The 20396-nt window shown below is 38.3% G+C and overlaps 1 protein-coding gene across 4 annotated transcripts in view; it reads left to right on the plus strand.

The window, feature by feature from the left end:
- The window catches only part of LOC120738856 (gamma-aminobutyric acid receptor subunit gamma-3), a 72846-nt gene extending 54585 nt beyond the window's left edge, over window positions 1–18261 (plus strand). For 3 of the 4 annotated variants that reach the window (XM_040040382.1, XM_040040386.1, XM_040040385.1), the window contains 5 exons: window positions 5784–5921; window positions 10739–10891; window positions 11142–11165; window positions 13444–13643; window positions 14647–18261. In XM_040040382.1, coding sequence (XP_039896316.1) covers window positions 5784–5921; window positions 10739–10891; window positions 11142–11165; window positions 13444–13643; window positions 14647–14928 — 797 coding nt within the window. In that variant the 3' untranslated portion in view covers window positions 14929–18261. The remainder of the gene's footprint in view (window positions 1–5783; window positions 5922–10738; window positions 10892–11141; window positions 11166–13443; window positions 13644–14646) is intronic. The other variant, XM_040040383.1, reaches the window with a different exon arrangement.
- The last annotated feature ends 2135 nt before the right edge of the window (window positions 18262–20396 follow it).

A 20396-nucleotide genomic window follows, 5' to 3' on the forward strand; every position in this document is an offset into this window, starting at 1 on the left:
GGACCCATCCTGCTGTGATCCAATAAACCCACTTTCTTACCAACTGACATTACGCTGGTTTCCATGACGATGTGTCAGTTTTAAGATTAGATTAAGTCAGATTTGCTTATTTTAAAAGCCATCATGCCTCTGGAGGATTAGAATAATCAACACGGCACACGATTCAATGCAGTGCACACAGATGAAGAGAGCAGGATATAGATTCTGTAGCTATTCAGCAAATGAGAAGCAGAAAACATGCAAGGGGTTTCCTCTGATGTGAAGTTTAATCCTAAACTTAGATGTAAACTTCACAGATGTTTTACGGAATGTTTTATAGTCTTTCAACTCGTCGTTCTGATTTTTGTTCAGACCCATCAGCAACCTTTTTTCCAAGCACTCAGGAGGCTGACTTCCTGCTCTTTACAGCCTGTGGAAACAGACAGCAGACACACAGTGAGGAAGTAAATAGTGAGCACAGGGAAGGGCAGGTGTAATACCTGTTCCAGGTGGCTGGAAACACAAACTTAACACAACTTTTGTCATAATATTTTGCTGTACCTTCATATTTTTAGGGAGTTTGATAGCACCCCATCTAACATATTTTTTAGCTGCTCTTTGTAACTAAATTGTTCAGTAACATCAGGCTGTCATCATCCTTAATTTGAACTTTATGTACATCCATAAATCAGTGCTTTCTGGCTGAATTAAGGGTGATGGGGACAGTTTTTTAATTTAAGCTTTCTTGTTATTTGTTTAAGCAAAAACAGCCCTGTGTATGTTTCTGTTACCCACCCATGTGAGGAGGAATACAGCTTATAACTTATTTTAAGCAGGTGTGGTTTACCCGTCTGTGTTATGAAAGTTACTTACTCTAAAGTAAGAAAGGTTAGAATGTGAAACTGTTCATTACAGTTTTTTACAGACGCTAGGACACACTTCCCAATACTTAGGTCACGTTTGCAAAACTCCTCACACAGTGAGCACAACAGAAGTCTATGTGGGCTAAACTGAGGACCAGTTATCATTGTTTTGGCACAAAATGCATCCAATGACTACATCTCTCAAATTTCATGAATTATCTTCTCACTCAGACACAACAACTGCCAAAAATCTTTGTACGGACAGGACATTTTGCATGTGCTTACATACTGTTTTCAAAACTGTTAAACTTATGGCCAAAACAATAACACAATGCAAAACTTGAAAAGACAGCAAAATGCAACAGCAATATTTTAGTGAAACATATTTTAAATCTAAAAATGCAGTTTAACCAGCCACAGCTTATTCTCATTGTAGATGAACATCTACACAGGTGTTACTCCTTCAATTTTTCAACTCCTTCAATTCTGGCATGCCAGAAGATTCTTTCCTAGGTGTATTGCCCTAGATGACATAAGATGTGATGTGGATGAGAACCTGTGGCCAAATGGAGGAGACCGAGTAGATTAGCATTACTATTGTATGTGAATCAGTGGATGGTGTGTATACAAATTCTTGTATTTTGGGATTACTTAGTGCAAAAAAATAAAAATACATAAACATAAATACATGATGTCTGATTCATTCCAGTAACATATATTGAAATTATAAACAGAGATGTGTCCTTGTTTTACACAAGAAAACACTGTGTAATGCTACATGTTGTTAGTGTTTTTTAGGTCATTGTTTTGTGGGTGACAAAGTGTGTTTGTCGGCTGTCAACCTTTGCTAGTGTTCTGGAAGAATGAGTTTATTTGAGACCTGAATGAAGTGTTTTGGTAGTTGTAGTGCATTTTGAATGTGAAATGAACTGCTTTGCCAAGCTGAAGGTCAGTTAGGAGGATTGTGTGAAGAGTTTTGCAAAAGTGACCTAAGTATTGAGAAATGTGTCCTAGCGTCTGTAAAAAACTGTAATGTTAATGCATAAAGCTGAACTAAAGACCTAAAGACCTTTTTGACCAGACTTTTATTTGAATTAATATTAATTCTGCTCACTTTTTACCTTTTTTAAAATTACTTATTGTACTTTTTTAATCCTCTCAATTATTGTTCTTTTTTAATCTGGTTCTATTTTTTTTTTATTTGTGTGTGTGTGTGTGTGTGTGTGTGTGTGTGTGTGTGTGTGTGTGTGTGTGTGTGTGTGTTTGCGACTATGCTAGGGGCTGTTTTGCATATGTTGTTCTGTAAAGTACTTTGAGCTGCAAAGCTGTATAAAGAGTACTATCTCATAGACACGTGCTGGATTGATTGAAGTTATGCATTCTTATCACACTAAAACTTTGTATCCAAAAATATTGTTTTCATATATTTTATTCATGTTTTGAATGTTTCTGGTTTGTGCAATATATCAACTATATATAATAGTTTTATTTTCATTAATTACTGAAATAAAGACTCTACACGATTACTGTAGGGTCTTGATCTTACAATATAAAGCACCTTGAAAGAACTGTTGTTGTGATTTGGCATTATACAAATAAAACTGAATTGAATTTATCAGGTGGGAAAGTTATCAGAGAAAACTGCTCATCAACCTTAAAGTCACCATTAACTTCCTCCATTTGTTTAGTCTCACACTTTTTTCCTAAGAGTTTGTTTTATTGTCCTTTTTTAGTTGACTTCCAAAATCATGTCCATAAGGAGCTTACACATCCGGCGGATGTATTTATTAGTAAAACTAGTGTTCACTCTTATTCTGTTGTTATTCTGTTTTTGGTCATTGCCATGCTTTTAACCACTGCACTCTGTTTACCAGCTATTTGATAAATGTGTCTGTAGATCATTACTCTCCTCAAAAGAATTTATCACTCGGTTCTTCTGCATGTTTTTGTGAGAAATTAACATTTTGGAGGGAATATTGTAACTCCTGGTAATAAAAACTGTTTACTGAGGATATTACGTTTTCAGATGAGTCCTTCATTTCCAGGTCATTACTGAGAGCTATCCAATTTCCTGCAGTTTTAAATGAGTAGTGTTATTGTATGATCCTGATAATCTCTTTTTCACTGGATTTCCTGCAGAAATGATCACGCAAAGCCACTGACCTATTTTTCTCCTTTGGGAACCTGTGAAACAGCCAGATGCTTCAGGTGCAGCTACTGTAGCTTCATTACAACAGAATTAAACAGAAAAAACAATACCAATGACAAACCTCATTCGTCATTGTCAGCTAATCAGCTTTATAGATCTGCACACTTGCAATTTTACACCAGAGCTCGGGGAAAAATCAATTGTAGAAGAGACTGAGATACCAGCTCCAAGTGCAGCAGAGGCAAAAACCACAACACTGCACTTTCAGTCAGGAGCATGGGCTGTATATAAAAAAAATATACAATCTCTGGTAAGGAGCATGACACTTTTACAAATAGGAGTCCTCACTCCCATGTCAAATTTCTAGCATTTTAAAGACAAAATTCCATCACTGATACTTTTAAATACTGATACTTTGATGGTTTTGTTTATTATTTTTAATAAACTTCTTTTTCTTAAAGACCAAACCAATATTTTAACAGATTTCCAAAAAGGAATTCAAATAAATATTTCCATGTAAACCTGGAAATGATTCAGAAAATTTGGAGACGTTGCTCTTGAACTGGTAACCACCACCAAAATGTCTCCAACCTGACCAAAAGAAGTAACTCTGCGTTCTTTAGGCACCTGTGTAAAGAGCAGCAGTTCTCTGCCTTGTCAATGTCAGAGGTCAGAGGAGAGATGGAGAAAGGCCAGATTGCTGGATTACAGCAGCATCCCACACTGGGTTACACTGCTGTCGGCTAAGAACAGGAAACTGAGCCTACAGTTTACATGGGTGCATTAAAAATTGGAAATATTTTGCTTGGTCTGATGAGTCTCGATTTCTTCTACTGTCAGTAGAGTCCGAATTTGGTGTAAACATCATGAAAGCATTCGCTCTACCTTGTGTCCAAGGTTCTGGCTGCTGCTCGTGTATCAACTGAGCATCATATAAACACACAGCCTGACTGACTATTGTTGCTGACCGTATCCATCCCTTTATGACCCCAGTGTACCATCTTCTGATGGCTGCTTCCAGCAGGATAACACACCGTGTTGCAAAGCTCAAATCATCTCAGACTGGTTTCTTGAACGTAGCAGTGACTGAATGACTGTACCCACACTCACAGCCTCCACAGTCATCACAGAAGATTCACATCATACACGTGCAGTCGACAAATCTGCAGCAACTGTGTGATGACAAGAGGGCCAACCCGCTACTAGCAAGGTGTACCGATTAAAGTGGCTGCTGATACTGATATTAATGATGATATATTACAATGTGAACAGTCAACCCACAGTCATCTAGAAATCCCAGTCTCTGAAAACATGCATATGGATCAATACCTGCTTTTGCTGGTTAATTTGACCAAATAACCACAGATTTAAATTAAACACATTTTTATTTGTTGTTGTTCTAAATCTGTTACTGTTTGTATGAAACAGCTGACGTCTGAAACAACCGTTCTGCCTCGTGGAGTACCTCAGGGATCTCTTTTGGGTCTGATTCTTTTGCTTTAAATTAGATGGCATATCAGCTTCTTCAGACTTTTCGGTTCAATCATGCTGGTGTCAAAGGCTGAACTTGAGATGAATTTTCATGCTTTTATCTCTTCGTATTTGGAATTTTTGTAACAGTCTTTTTACTTCAGACTGTAAGACTGTGCAGAATCCTGTCACAGAACTTTTAACTGGTGCCAACAGAAGATCACTCACCACTCCAGTTTTGGCTTCTCTTCATGTTTTACCAAACATTTTAGAATAAATTTTAAATTTTTAGTTTTAACTTTTAAGACCTCCATGGTGGATCTCCCCAGTAAATCATGACCAGCTGAAACCTCAGACTTTTTGCTGCTGGCCCCACTAACAGCTCTAAAACTTGTGGGGATCGGACTTTTCAGGCAGTTTTACCAAGGTTGTAGAATTCTCTTCTGCTCTCTCTACACAGCACAGACTCTACTTCCTCTTTTAAAGAAGCAGCTGAAGATATTTTTATAGAGTCAAGCTTTTAATCATCCTGTTTTATGTTGAATTATATTATGCTTTACATTGTTATGATATACTTTTAGCTAACTATTGTAACCTTTCTTGCTGATGTGCATTATATGGATTTTGTTCCCTTGCAGATGCATTACGTATCTTCGAGCCATTACTAATGCTTTATGCAAATCCAGTGTAGGAGGCCATGAATGAAGTTAGTTTGGGTAAAGCGGTGCTCTCAACAGATGTTGTATTCTATACATTTTTAGTTTTACGAAGGGTTTGGTAAATATTTAATGACAGCATTAATGGCGAATGGAAGACTTGTGGAAAATGTTAATAGAGGTCATTCATCAAGCATGTTTGAAAACAATTAGCAGTTCCCTCACGGTTAATGTTTTTTGTTAATTGAAACCCTATTAAATCAAATTGCTGTCAGGCAGGATCATAATTTTGTTAGCCTTTCTACTTAAAATGATTATGCGTGTGTTAAAGATTCAGGCTAGCATGACACCAGAGCAGAAATGGAATCATTAACCCATCGTTAACCTCACATGATCAATTGTAAAAGCGCTTCCAGGCTCTGTGTGCAGCTCGTGAAGGTCAGACGTAACATTTAGATGGACTCACTACCTTATTGAACCAAAGCTTTCATTTAATCTGCTTTATTTTTGCCTCTGTCTTCATCCCAGTCTTTTCATTAGCCAGCATCCACCTCAAGACAAATGTTGCTCCGGGTGGCCCTAGGTCTGTCTGCACAGGGTATCCATCATTAGGATGTGACATGTAGTGCCAAGGGTCACACACACATATGCTCTGTGTAATTGCAGATGGATACCCACAAGATGAAATGATTTACAAGTGGAGGAAGAACTCTGTGGAGGCGGCTGACCAAAAGTCCTGGCGTCTGTACCAGTTTGATTTTATGGGCCTGAGGAACACTACAGACGTCATAAAGACTACAGCAGGTAAAGAAGCACAAATTCATCTGTTTAACATTCGTAAACATTGCTGCTAACAGGCTGGAAATGGGTTGATATTTGGAGTCGGCGTGCATTGAGACAGTGCCGCTTCATTTCCACTCCTTCATTCTTTTATTGTGTAACGATTTGTGTTACGAAATCATGTTTAGCCAAACTGTTTGGAGACTAATTTGGGATATTAGATGACTATCATGCTCAGAAAAGAAACGGCAACAATAATAAGAAAATCTGGCAAGAAACAACAGATAAAATATTCACAGGACTTTCACTGCCTTCCACTCCCACTGCGGGATTTCATCCAGTTTGTCAATGAAAAATGACTTCTTTCTGTTTAAACTGCAAAGTCAAACTCTTGTTGTCCCTGGGAGGTCCCTACTAAGATAAATACATATTCATTAGTTAGACCACTTACTGTTATCTTTTTGTTTACACTGAGATTACAAACAGTAAAGGTCCCCAAAATACAGCTCTTTATTTCTCCATCTGTCATTAAACACAGTTCACTGAACGCGTTTTTGCCCAGTGGTTCCCAAAGTGGGTGAAGATGACCATAGGAAAAATATATAATATTATATATAAGTATATAATACATATACTCATCAACTCCTCGTGAAGTGGTAAAGAAACTGAAAAGTCTAACAGGAAATAGAGGCTGTTCACCTTCAAACTAAAATCTACACCTTTTGAAACATGTTGGTTTCAAAGGCACTTTTTCTGTTTCTGGTTTGATTTTTGGTTTTTTGGTTTTCTTTCACAACCAGTTGGTGGTTAGTTGGCAAGTGTTTGCAGACTAATTGGCATCATCTTGCAAACTATGGATAACAGCAATCAATAAAAAGAAGAACGCGCAGCATGTTCCATGAGGATGAAGTAATGCTTCATCAGCATGAGGTCCAGGACACCATTATCACACTTGCATCTAGAAGGTTTCAAAGTATGGCAAACTAGCTACTGTAGCAGCTTATTAATGTTAGTGTGCTTTATTGCCAACGCTTTCGAAGCCACGTCACTATTACTTTTTGTCTTGTGTGCAGTTTGTGTTGTCACCTGCTGACTTGGTGGACTCGGTACTTGAGAGCGTTTGGATTTCCACTGGAAAAAAATCAATTTCCATAACATGCATTAAACTTCCATAACTTTTTTAAACTAAAATAAAGAGTCAAGGGGCAGCTGCTGTTGTGCATCAGTACCACAGAAAACAGCATTCATGCTGAAACGCATTCACAGGCTTTCAGAGGCGTTGAGGACGCTCTCATCTTTTAAGATTTGTTACAGTCTGCAGACATAATGGCAGTAAAAAAAAACTGTTATTTTTTTCATATTCATAAAATTCTTATATATAAATATGTTTAATTTCAGCCCTACTTGACTTCATTAATGTTGCCAGTTACTGTAGGAACAGTGAACGTCTGTGTCCACAAACAGTTTTTTATTCTGCGAATGTAATCCTATCTTCTTCTTTTTTTTTTTGACATATTCGATGAAGCTCAGCATTTACACCACTCACACTTCTCACTGCCTGTGTGGTTGGGAGATGAGGCTGATGTCACTAACATGACAGCAAATGAAAACGTTTGGAATTACTTTACCACAGACGCTGATACTAAAATACAGAAAAGCAATTACAGAGTGTAAACGGATGAAAAGGTTTTACAAAAAAAAAGAAATGACAATGATGTATATGTAGTATCGAAAACGGGTTCTGATGTTATGTCAGCAAATTTCTTTTAGGGTGTAAGTAGTTAACTTCATGGATTATCACTGACTGAAAGCATAACTTTTTCTAATGTATTTCAGTGTTCCTCTCAGTAATATTAAACATCGGCTGTAGAGAGAAATAATTTATAAGGGCCCGCATTCACAGGAAGCTGTATGTGATCTGCATAAGGCTGACTCAGCTCTTGTATTTTTAGAAATGCTATACAGTACTGTTCAGAGGTTTTTGGCTCTTAAAATTAAGTAAAAACTCTTCCAAAAGTAAAAATACTTCATACAACATGCAGTAAGCAGAAATAAAATGAGGCAGGTCATTTGTTCCGAGCATCTTGTGGAACTTTCTGCAGCTGTTCCGTGGATTTAGTCTCCGTGTTTTGTGTCTTTGTGTAATCCATATGTAATCTATGTTCGACTCTGTGGTGTTGTATTCAGGGGTCTGTGTGCAGGCAAATAATTCACAAGCAGCTGTGAGACTCTTTTCAAAGGCAAACTGAGGAAAGTTTCATGACTCACTGTAGAAATACCTGAAAGGAAAAAGAAATTCTCAATATTCGCTTATCAGATTTCTTCTGGAGGCGTTCATTTATCATCCGAACGAAGCAATTTATAATTCATCTATATATGTGCCAACATAAATTTGATAATTAGGAACAATCTCTCAGAACATTAAACTTTAATGAAAATAAATTAATGGCAAAAACCATCAATAAAGAAATTTTAACTGGAACTGTTGCATTTTATATGACCAGACTTCCATTAACTGTCACGTATCTAAATATCCTTATACATGTTCACAGTGATACTGCCCATTGAGGGCAAGGGCAAGTACACTGACTGTGATGCTGGGAAATAGAGGCTCACTGCACAGTGCTGCCTATATTAGATTAAACAGTAGAATTACCTGATCTTGTTTTTTAATGACTGACAGATTACATGTTACTCCCCGCTGCCTGCCTGCTGTCTTCAAAGACATGTGATTGTCAGGCAGGTGGAAAACAAAGTGAGGATTATGATTCTGGTCTGTCGTTCTCGTGTTACCCTAACTCACAGTTCCACCTGGCTACATGTGCAACAGTATCTTTTCATTTGCCATGTTTAAAAAAAAGAAAAGAAAAGTTAATACTTGTTACTTTATTGGAATTATTATTTAATAATAAATTAATTATTATTAGTTATTATTCTGTAACATGGCCTGAAATGTCATTATCACATAATTACTCATTAACAGTATAAACTACACACACAAAAATAAATAAATAAATGAATAAGCCAAAAAAAACCCACTTCAAAGTGATTAATCTGATGTGCAGGTAGAAATGCAGACTACGTTGCTCATCGTCACACACTGGTTTTTGGTCAAGTAGTCAATATTAATCCTACAGGATTTGTGTTGGAGAGCCAGCACTGGTTTTCATCCATTCTATACTGGGCCATAATTGGACAGATTAGGCAGCCAAACTGTAAAACCAGTATTTAATGCTATAGCAATATAAACGTCTGTATACTTAACTTATTTGTACATAATCTGTTCATAACTATTCCACAATTTATACTACCCTTATCTGTATATAATCTACTCTTATAGCATTTTCTGCTCTTGCACTTCTGATTAGATGCAAACTGTATTTCGTTACCCTGTATTTATACGTGTGTAATGACAAAGTTGAATCCTAATCCTAATTAGAAATGTATGTTAAAATCATATACAAATAATGTATTACTGCACCAAATCTAAAGGACTGAAGTAAAACCACAGACAGCATACAAGAAATCACATATTGGCTTGTATATCAAGTCTTGTTATGAAGCCTCGATAGCAGCTTTTTAGCCATTGCCATCTTTGCGCTTTTAAACCAGATGTGATAAGGGGAAGGGGAAAGCGGGAAGTCATTAGCCAGTGAGCATACCCTGGATAATCTTCCTCTTGGAATGACCAAAATGTACAAAATGAACTTGATGTTTTAATCAGCATAACCTGATATAAGTTACTGAGCCCATAAACCAGAAACAGTACTTATTTATTTATACAGAAAAAGAAAGTCTTTTTGCAACAACGGATCACGCCCCTCTGGTGGCCTTTAAAATAAATGCATGTTTAGGGCACTTTTGATATACTTTTTAGACCATTTTTTTTAATGCAGTTGAAAAACTGTTTGGACATTTAAACGGAACTTGTGTAACTCGTGTATGATAAGTGACCTTAAAGGTTATTTTATTAATCTTTTTAGCTGCTTCACAGCGAGCTGTTGTCACTCACTGCTGTTTGTTGGTTTGTTTGGGACATTTATGGCAAATGGCCTGTATTTGTATAGTGCTTTACTAGTCCCTAAGAACCCCAAAGTGCTTTACACGTTCAGTCATGCACCCATTCACACACACATTCACACACTGGTGATGGCAAGCTACATTGTAGCCACAGCCACCCTAGGGCGCACTGACAGAGGCGAGGCTGCCGGACACTGGCGCCACCGGGCCCTCTGACCACCACCAGTAGGCAACGGGTGAAGTGTCTTGCCCAAGGACACAACGACCGAGACTGTCGGAGCCGGGGGTCGAACCGGCAACCTTCCGATTACAAGACGAACTGCCAACTCTTGAGCCACGATCGCCATTTATGTACTTATTTGAATGGTAACAATGCAGGGATTGCAAAAAAAAAGAAAGAAGAAGACATTTGTGGACTTTTCCACAATCTTTGTTTCAGCTTGCATCCTTTGGCCAGATTTACTAATGCCCTGCCCCAGCACAAACTAGGGTTTGGCATAAAAAAAAGTGTTTTTTATTTACAGGGTGCAGTAACAAGTGTATGGGAAGTCACAGTTTCACAACTGACCCTGTTGCATGAAATTCCTTCTGAAGTCGCAACATATAGGGGGGAGAATATTTAAATAAAGCTTGTAAACTTATTTACCAAAGGTTTGCGATATGTAGTTAATGGTTAATTGCACCAGTATTTAACATGTCTTATTTTTTGCACTTAATATCGAAATGAAAAGAACCACCCCATTGTGTGGAATTTTTTACATGATCAGAACAACTGATTGAACCATCCAGAAGTTTCACATGGTTGTTATTTTCACACACAGGCGACTACGTGGTGATGACCGTGTACTTTGACCTGAGCAGAAGAATGGGCTACTTCACCATCCAGACATACATCCCCTGCATCCTCACTGTGGTTTTGTCCTGGGTGTCCTTCTGGATTAAAAAAGATGCCACTCCAGCCAGAACAGCTTTAGGTACAGTGAACTGATGGCACCTGAGGGTCTGTCTTTAAAGGAACAGTACTGCACCGCATTAAATACATGGAAATAATACAGGAAGCATTACTTCAACATCCCACTTACAAGATTTAAGTTTGCACTTTTTGGTTATGTGTTTTTGAAGATTCATCTTTATGTGCTTCTCAGATATTTGTCACTAAAATCACTCCATCTGTCTGCTCTTTTGTGTTTTTCTCTTTCGTGCATGCTTTCTGTTGTTGTGCAGTCCTGTGGAACATTTTTTGTGAAGGTAACAATTTTTATTTTCTCTCTTTTTCTCCATTATTCACATCTGAGTGAGGAAATATTGACCCAGCCTTGAGTTAAAGGATTGGATAAAATGCTGAGTTTAACCACTAAAATTTCAAATTTATAAGCCCTCTAAATGTAGCTGTGTAAGCTGTTTTTACCACTGTTGTGTGAAATTATATTTTTGCTGATGAATGTGCTGTTATTGGAGCTAAAAAGGAAAATGCTACAGCTCGGTGTCACAAGGCTCCCTGTATCGCCCACCATCACCGTGTTCGATACTGTTCGCTCACACAGAGTTAGAAAATGAACGAGTGCTTTTAATCTGTCATCTTTGCTCTAAAGCATGCCGATCAATCGCTTGCAAGTCGGGAAGAAGAATGAAGATAATGAATGGATCTTAGATGTAAGCTGATTGTAAATGTATCTGGCAAGCCAGGCCAGTGTGGGAGTAAAGATAAAGCCCCTTTAGGACTCAGTCAAGGTCAGAAAACCTTTCAGCTGACTTACACACTTACACTTCTAACTTTGTTTAGTAGCATGCTTATACTCTATGAACATTTCTTTACAGAACCTCATAGTTTCACACTTTAAGCTGTCAGTAAAAAGTAAAATGCCTCTGAGACGTTCCTCTCATCCAGCCTGCTTTTCATGCTGTTGTTTAGAGGAAAAACTCTGTGTCACAGCAACAGCAGAAGTCAGGTAAGAGTAATCACTGTGGCAAGCAGAGGCTAAAGGAAAAGTGCGAGATGTCCGCCTAAAATAGATGGGGCCAGCCTGTTACCATAGGAACCTCAGTGAAACAGTAACGGATGTTTTTTTTCCTTTAAAGGCATCTCTTCAAAGCTCACAGAGGAGCGAGATTGGCGAGCGAACAAATGAAATTATTCAGAGATGCTGGAGGGATAGAGGTCTTCATTATATCTAATTAATTCATCGTTTGTCACATAAATGACACATTTGGCTTCTAACACGACTAAATAGCACAAGCAAAATAAAATAAAGGCCTACTGTAACTAATTTAATACAGAGCGAGCCATGACAATTAATAGAAAAATATGAATTAATACAACATAAGAAATAACTGTGTGTTTGGAGGACTGCATGTAAATACGCTTCTGTAATTTTTACATGGGATGAATTCCCACACGTGCTGCTCATTATCACTCTTCATGCCCATCAGTCGCATCAAACCCCAAACACAAGTGTTGTTGTTGGTGCTGACAAAGGATATGTTAATCAAAAACATTCGAGTGATTCAGTCACCTACTTTGTCACTTTTTTTGTTTTTACGTGCTATTAGTATGATTGATCATGATTATTATTATTTATAATACAGAGGAGGTACAGGGGTTAGGAGAGTCTCCTCACAACACGAGGTTCCTGAGTTGGAACTCTCCATGTGCAGTCTGCACGTTCTCCTGGCGTCCTCCCACAGGCCAAAGACATGCATGTTAGATAAATTGGTGATTCTGAATTGGATGTGAATGGTTCTCATTGTCCCTTTGTTAACCTTGTGATAGATAGACTGGTAAACGGGTTGTACACCTCTCACCTGGTGACAGCTGGGATACGCTCCAGCCCCAACCCACCCACACCTGCCTTACACCCCATAAATCGAGATGGAGCTAGGAAAATATACAGAACTAAAACAGAGGATGAACTGAGAGGCCTGTTTTGAACACGCACAGCTACTCTAGAGTCCAAAACTAAATATGTGGAGCTGGTGATCAGCACTGAAAGGCAACTTTAACGAATGGGTAAATGGGTTCTTTGCTTGTGGTGATCTGTTGTGTTTAAAGCAACAGTATCACTGATCTCTTCACTGCGACTACCTTGTCTTTGTGTACTCATCGGTGTTTTCAGAGCTGCACTTTCATTGAAATGAAACCATCAGTGTTCTCTTGCGTCTCAGCGTCTAATGTGATCATAAAGGATCTCGAGGCAATCACCTCACAGATGTGTCGATATTTATGTCGATGAGAATCTCTCGGTTGTGTAATCCTCGTCCTGCCTGGCTTTTGCCGGACTGTCTGAGACACTGAACACGCAATGCTTTTTTGAGTTGTTTTTCCACAGATATTATTATAATTCTGCATCACCAGCTCAAGTGTCTGTAGAGATTTTAATGTCGGCATTGTGTCACTTTATAGTGATGTGGTCAGCAAGCGCAAACAACAAAACTCAGTTTGGACCAAAGTCACATTCCAAGTCACATTCCAAGTGGAAACAGATCCAAAAAACTTGTTTGACTGAGACGACTTTTGTTTGTCCTTCAGGTATAACCACAGTTCTGACCATGACCACTCTCAGTACTGTGGCCAGGACATCACTGCCCAGAGTGTCTTATATCACCGCCATGGACCTTTTTGTCACCGTCTGCTTCCTGTTTGTCTTTGCTGCTCTGATGGAGTACGCTACGTTAAATTACTACTCGCACAGCGTTCGAAGACCCAGCTACATGGAACCGAAAAGACTGGTGAGCTAGTTTGTGCATTTCAAACAGATGTGTTAAATAGTCTCACTGAGTTAGGTCGGTGAACTCTGAGGAAAAAACGGTAAAATGTATGCACAGGATTATTGTCACATGTTAGAAAAGTAGTTTTTTTCTGATAGTGCTTCAGTTCTGTTATCAAAGGATTGAAGTAAGAAAAGTGCTCAGAGATGAGATGATGTGATGGTGCCTTATCTACGCGCTTTGATGGGACCATCACTATTTTACAGGACAGGCGGGCCATCAAATACAGCGAGAACAGAGTCTACCTCGTGTCCTGTGCTCTCATCTTACACTTAGTGTCGCACATGAAAATGTTTCCAGACACTGTTAGTGGACACACAACAGACTCAGATGTTCTTTTAGTTCGTCCACTCATGTCAGCAAAGTATCTACACAAAGCATGAAGTGCATATTTCAGCTTCTTTTATCAGCATCATGATTGCAGTGTGAAAACGTTCCCTGTCAGATTTTTAGACATCATTTCTGACAGCTTGCAGATTAATCAACAGGTGGAAAGCTGTTTGACTCAGAGAATTTTACTCTCTTTCATTTTGCTTCAAGGTTTCCTTACAGGGGAGGTTATTATGAACGATTATTTAAAAAAAATAGATATAAAGACATTTTAATTCGGGCTTTAAGAGGCTACTGCCCGTGTTATGGCAAAAATGATTTACTGCCACTGCTACACTCACTATTTCCCTCATGTTTGGAGAACATGTAGATATTAGACATGTTAAGAGTTTGTCTAGACTGAGCTGCCCTAACAAGGGCATAAAAACACACAATTGAAAAACATAATGGATATAAAGACGTAAGTTATTCTCCCTCAGAATACTTTAATCTTACTGAGACTAAATGGCTACAAATTGGACCTCAGATCTGTAACCATCAAACTTTCTGGACAATGTTCTGCTTTAAGAAAAAAAAAGTTCTAATGTGATGGGGGGAAAGCATTTGGTACTCAAAAGACTTCTTGTATTTTCAGAACTACTCAGTCCTCGATGTGAGACCTCCTCCACACACAGTCATCGCTTTAAACAACTCCATGTACTGGCAGGAATTTGAAGACCCTTGTGTCTACGAGTGTCTGGACGGAAAAGACTGCCAGAGCTTCTTCTGCTGTTTCGAGGAGTGTAAAGAAGGCGGTTGGAGGAGAGGCCGCGTCCACATAGATGTACATGAACTGGACGCATACTCCCGCGTTTTTTTCCCCACCTCCTTCTTACTCTTCAACATCGTCTACTGGGTAGGCTATCTCTACCTTTAGCACACTGAGGGTGCCTGCTTGGTTTCAGGAGATGGACAGTGTAGCTTAACAGAGGTAATTCAATCTGAATAAAAGGTAACACCAAATAAACTCTTTCCTGTGGACCCTGAAGCAGTTACCTGGAGATGAAAACACAGTCAGGAGGACTGTGTGTTTGTGGTGTGTGTGTGTGTGTCTGTGTGTGTGTGTGTGCAGCCCTGTGCCTGGCAGAGATTTCAGCCTCAGTGGCTTCAGGTATGAGAATACATCACAATAGTGACTCTCTTCATATGCTGTACACAGAGGGATGTCAGGATGGACAGTGCACTAACGACGACTTGAAGACGAAGAAGAAAATGTGTCCCAGACTCCTCAGTCAGGAGGATGGCTTGTGTTGTAGGGAATGCTTTTATCCAGTCATCAGTCAGATCCAGATGATGAAAATCCAAGGATGTTCAAACCACTCATAGTGCCTTCCTCTGGAGGGGTAGATACTAACTGCTACAATAATCAGGGAATAATGATTTATTAAGAAAAATAGAAGAGCCTGGCTTTGACTGATTATGGCTATTCTCATTCAGAACCCCATTTAAAAAATGGCCATTTCTTGGAAAACACAAAGGATTATTAGATTCTTATCACTTCATTATGACTTTCAGCCACTAGACATGGCTCATCCCTCCTTCGTCACAACACTTTCAGTTCTCTGTATGTTATAAAGATCAGGCTGGTAAAAGGATGATTCAAATGAACTTGACAGCCAAGATAACAGCGTGTGCTTTACTGGTATATTTTTATTACATTTTATGGTGTTAAACCAATTCTTTCAATGGTTCTTTATGCTGTTTGTGTTACTATAGTAACAAGTCAGACTGTGGGTTTTACTTATTCTACACCCAGAGGGGAGGGGAAAATTAAATTACTGAAGAAAAGTCTGTCTTTGGCACAAAAGACCAGCCAACAGAGATCAACAACCACATGTATGCGCTTATGAAAAAAATACTTTCCTTTGAAAGACGTGCTTTTTCTATATTCTGCGAAATACACCTGTTGAATTCCTTGTATTAGATAAGAAGACTTCTTTCAGGACCTATATATGAATTTAGAGCTCACAGCTGGATCGTTTAGCTTAGCATAAAGACTATCGTCTTGGAGTTTATGAATTTTTCCTCCCTGCAATTTGGTTTTTGCACATACAAGAATAAGTCTACTCTGCTTCACTTAGTTTGGCAGGACCAACATCAGTCACACCAATAAATCTGTAGGAACATGACAAGGATGTGGCTTCAGTTAAAATTATCCCATTTAACTCTAGAACACTAATGTGCAGTTTTGTAACATTATATTTGAGTATAAAACATACTTTCCATCAAAATATATTAAAGTACAACAATACATAACAAATTGAAGTACTCTTCCTTTATTTCCCCTATGATCTAATGAAATAAAACGGCTCTAGAATAAGTCAAAAATTTAGGAATCATTAAAAAAAATGAATAAAAAAAAATACAAATAATGGAACTGGGAGCTTGTTTTTCGGTCCACCCAGTCCTGAGACATGTGAGCCTTGTCTGGTGAAGGCACAGTCTCCCTGCATTACAGAAAACAGTGAGCGAGAGAAACACAAAAGCACTTATTCTGAGAGGAGAAAATGATCTGCTTAATATTAATTTTTTTTTACCATAAAAATTCTATTGGACATTACCACTAAATGATATTTATTCATTGTGTGAGTTAAAATCACCCAACATTAGTGTTCTAAGGTTGAATTTAAATACATATTCCTGGTACAAAATAAAGTATGTCATAAAAAAGTAAAACTTCATCAACTTTTAATGCAAGAAGGATCTAATAAAGCTATGCCAGCTCCAGATTAATAATATGCAGTTATTAACACAAATAACATTTATAATATCCAGGGATGCTAGGCCTGACCTAGACTCATTTTAAGTTCCCACCAAAACAATAAAAACCAGCTTCCCTCTTATCTAATAAAAACCCAGAGACAGCACAGACAAAATATACAAGACTGCAACCTACCAAACAGTAGCATAAAGCATATAACAATAACATAAAAGAGCTTAAATAATACAGCAGGTCAGGTTATAACAGGCCAAACGAAACCCAGAACCTGCTTCAATCAATCATCTAACTCTGGACACGAAGGCAAAATATTCGAGAATGTGTAATTTTTCCTTTAAAAGAAACCTTAGTAGTGAGTTGTTGTTGATCAATGTGAGTCACACATATGGAATGAACCTGAAGTTTTCTTTTACATTTGCAGTAAGATGTGGAGGCTTTGGAGGTGGAAAATTTTGGGGTTAAATGTATTTACAGGCAGCAGGCGCAACAAAACTGTTTATGTCTACCAGCTGGATTGTCACAGATTGGGCTCCTTTGAGATGAAACACCCTGGGAGCCGAGGCAGCCATGCTTATAATGGAAGTGTTCTTTTTCTACATGAGCATATTCACACCGTGTATTGGCGTCACACAGCAGCCACTTCTTAGCGCACACTAGATAAAGTAACTAGGCAAAGAATAGTGTTTGTTCTGCTGTTTAACTAATGCCTAGGTTCAATATAATGGGTGTCACTGGTACATAATTGTAGGCACAAATACAATAATCCTGCTTATTACAATCACCAATCTCTGTTTGCATGCAATAAACAGTTACAATTACGCTGAAGAGGCTATGTTAGAAATAGAGTTATAGTTTTAATATGGACTGTTTGTATCATAATTTGATTTCCGTGTTTCCACCTGGCATTAGCGACCGTTGAATTGCCTTAGTGTAGCCCACCCTGAGCTGAGACGAACACCAGAAAGACGTATTTACCTCTGATAAATAACCTCAGCGTGGTGAAGACCTCACTTCAGCAACGGTTACTCCTTTGCTTTTGGCAGTAAACCAAGTCGGAACTTTTTATATCCCTTTTTCAGCTTTTTTCTTTTAATTATATTTGCTATGTTTGTGCCAAATATTTCACACAGGTGCCCTCTCATTTGTTTATTCAGACACGCCTGAGCAACCCTAAAATGGTTATTTTAATGTTTTAATACTGAGGAAACAGCACGGTGTGGTATGCTGGAAAAACACTCTACCGGGGTTGACACTGAGTTGTGGTACAGGAACGCATACGTGAATAATGAATTCAGAGCTTTTCTTATTTCTTTATTTGCATCAGTTTAATTAAATGACATCTTAAATGGGAAATGTCAACTTGCAAAAGAATATTGAAAGAACATTTTCAGGATTTCCACACAGAAAAAGGGTAAACTATGTCAACAATGGTGTAAAGTGCCGCCCACTATGCCAGCAGCTAAAATGAATGAAAATGAAAATGTTGGTGTGCGTGCTCAATGTGTTTCTTCAACAAACACAAAATGCTGAAAGCAGTTCTTTTGATCTCTTTATTTCTCAACTTGAACAGCCACGTATCATTTTCTCTGTCCTAATTTGGGGGCAAAAATGTACTTTTATGATCCATGTTTGTGTTAGCGGAGCTGCCCAGATGTGACAGTGCCCCCACTCCCTTCTGCTGACACATGAAGGGCGATGCAATAAGATTTTCTGAGTGGTGCTCTACCTTACACTCTTACACTACATTATCATGTAAAGATGAAAAACAAACAAACACATGCTTCAGTTCTTGCTTCTTGGAGGCCTCGCTTTGCTTTTGTCAAACAGATGATTGAATAAAAGGCGGACATGTAAAGGGGATCTCACGCTAGTTCTGTTTCACCGGCAGAATCACCAGGATTCACCAGTCGGTCAGTTTGTAACCTGCCAGATGAGATCTGCCTGTTCATGGACTCTCCACGCTTTGTATTATCAGGCAACAGAAACTAAAACAACAGAAACAGACATGGAAGTGGTATCATTTAACTCACTAAGAGGTCAAACGTTACTGTGAGCTTGGCTCTGTATGATGTTCGGACGTTTCTGTAGGGTTTGTGTATTGCTACTTATGTCAGAGCTCATCTCTGGACTTTACATAAAAATGGAAGATGTTCTTTAAACTGTAAATGTGAAGCCAAAATACTGGCAGAGCCATCTTGTACTGATCATTTGTAACTGTGCAGTAATGACCTGGGTCTGGAAAACATGACAGTTTACAATTAACACAGAATATTTCATATTTTTATCATTTCTAGTGAAAAATATTCTTAGGACGCAAGTAAGTTTCTGGCTGCACTGAGTCACTGAGCTCTTAGGTCACTAGGTATAATATTAACAGTAACTTAGTTAACCTTCAATGTATGAACGTACGAGCTCGTATGTCTGCCATCACCCATTGGATAGTGAAGCCTCGATCGAAGCTTTTTTTTTTAAAATAGCAGATGTCAAAAGTCAGACATTTACAGTTACAGGCAAATGATAAATTGTCACATTAAAATATAAATAGTTTTTTGGCCCTTTTGACTCTAATGTGTACCTTAATTTACAAAATTTTTGTTGTATTTGTGAAAATGTTAAACTTTCAACTGAGACCACAGTTTAAGGAAGTTGTCTGTGCACAACTTTAAAGCACTTTAGCATTAGGTGCATTTTCAGACCCAGATATGTAAATTTTTTATATGCAGTCTATTGTTTTGGTGACTCACATTTTGATGGCTTGATTTTGGCAGTGTGGACATCAAACTTGTTTTTGGAGAAGAAGTGTACAAAGCCGGAAGAGAGGGTAGAGTGCAGAGTTATCAGTTAACACTATAAAATACTACAATTTTACTTACCAAATCGGGAGCGCAGAGATTTTGGGCAATCTCTTTGATATTTGCCTTAAAAACGCACAAACTCAGTGGCCGAAATTGGCTGAGGTGAAATCTAGCAGATATCTAGTGGCAAAATCAGCAACCACCAGCCACTCAAAGCAGCCACACACCTAACAATGTACAACTTCAAGCCTTAATTAAAAAAACAAGAACAACTCCACTGCAATTATTATGGAACAATAGCAGCTGCTTAAGCCAGGCTGGCTGTAAACACGTTTATTTCTGCAGCAAAGCTGCCCAAAACAAACCTCATGTGGAAAAATGGAAAATATGACAGAAAACACGTTGTTTGGCTCATGTATGAATTAAACTCCAGCTGGCCGTGTCACCACTGAGACAATTGAGATATTTTGGCTTCACTTCTGAAGAATTGTCTACCATCAAGAAATTCTTTTTTTTTTTCATGATATACATGATAAAACACTTATGAGTCTCCATGAGGCACAAAGCTATGATTTTATTGAGCATAATGAAAACTAATATCCGGTCGTTAAGTCTGACGTCACTAGCCGTGTCTGGGCCTAAACTCCGCTGCAGGTCCATATTTCAAACGATCACTATGGCATTACTGAGAGTTGAAAAACTGTCTAAAGTCTTTCATCTTTAATAAAATGATCAGCGTTCTGCTCTACCAGGTGTAACAATTGAGTTTAACATCGAGGCATCCATGAAAACGGAATTTATGACATTTAACGGAGTTAGAAGTTAGCAGGA

The sequence above is a fragment of the Simochromis diagramma genome, unplaced genomic scaffold (assembly GCF_900408965.1).
Source record: "Simochromis diagramma unplaced genomic scaffold, fSimDia1.1 OVJJ01000026.1, whole genome shotgun sequence".
Lineage (NCBI taxonomy): Eukaryota > Metazoa > Chordata > Actinopteri > Cichliformes > Cichlidae > Simochromis > Simochromis diagramma.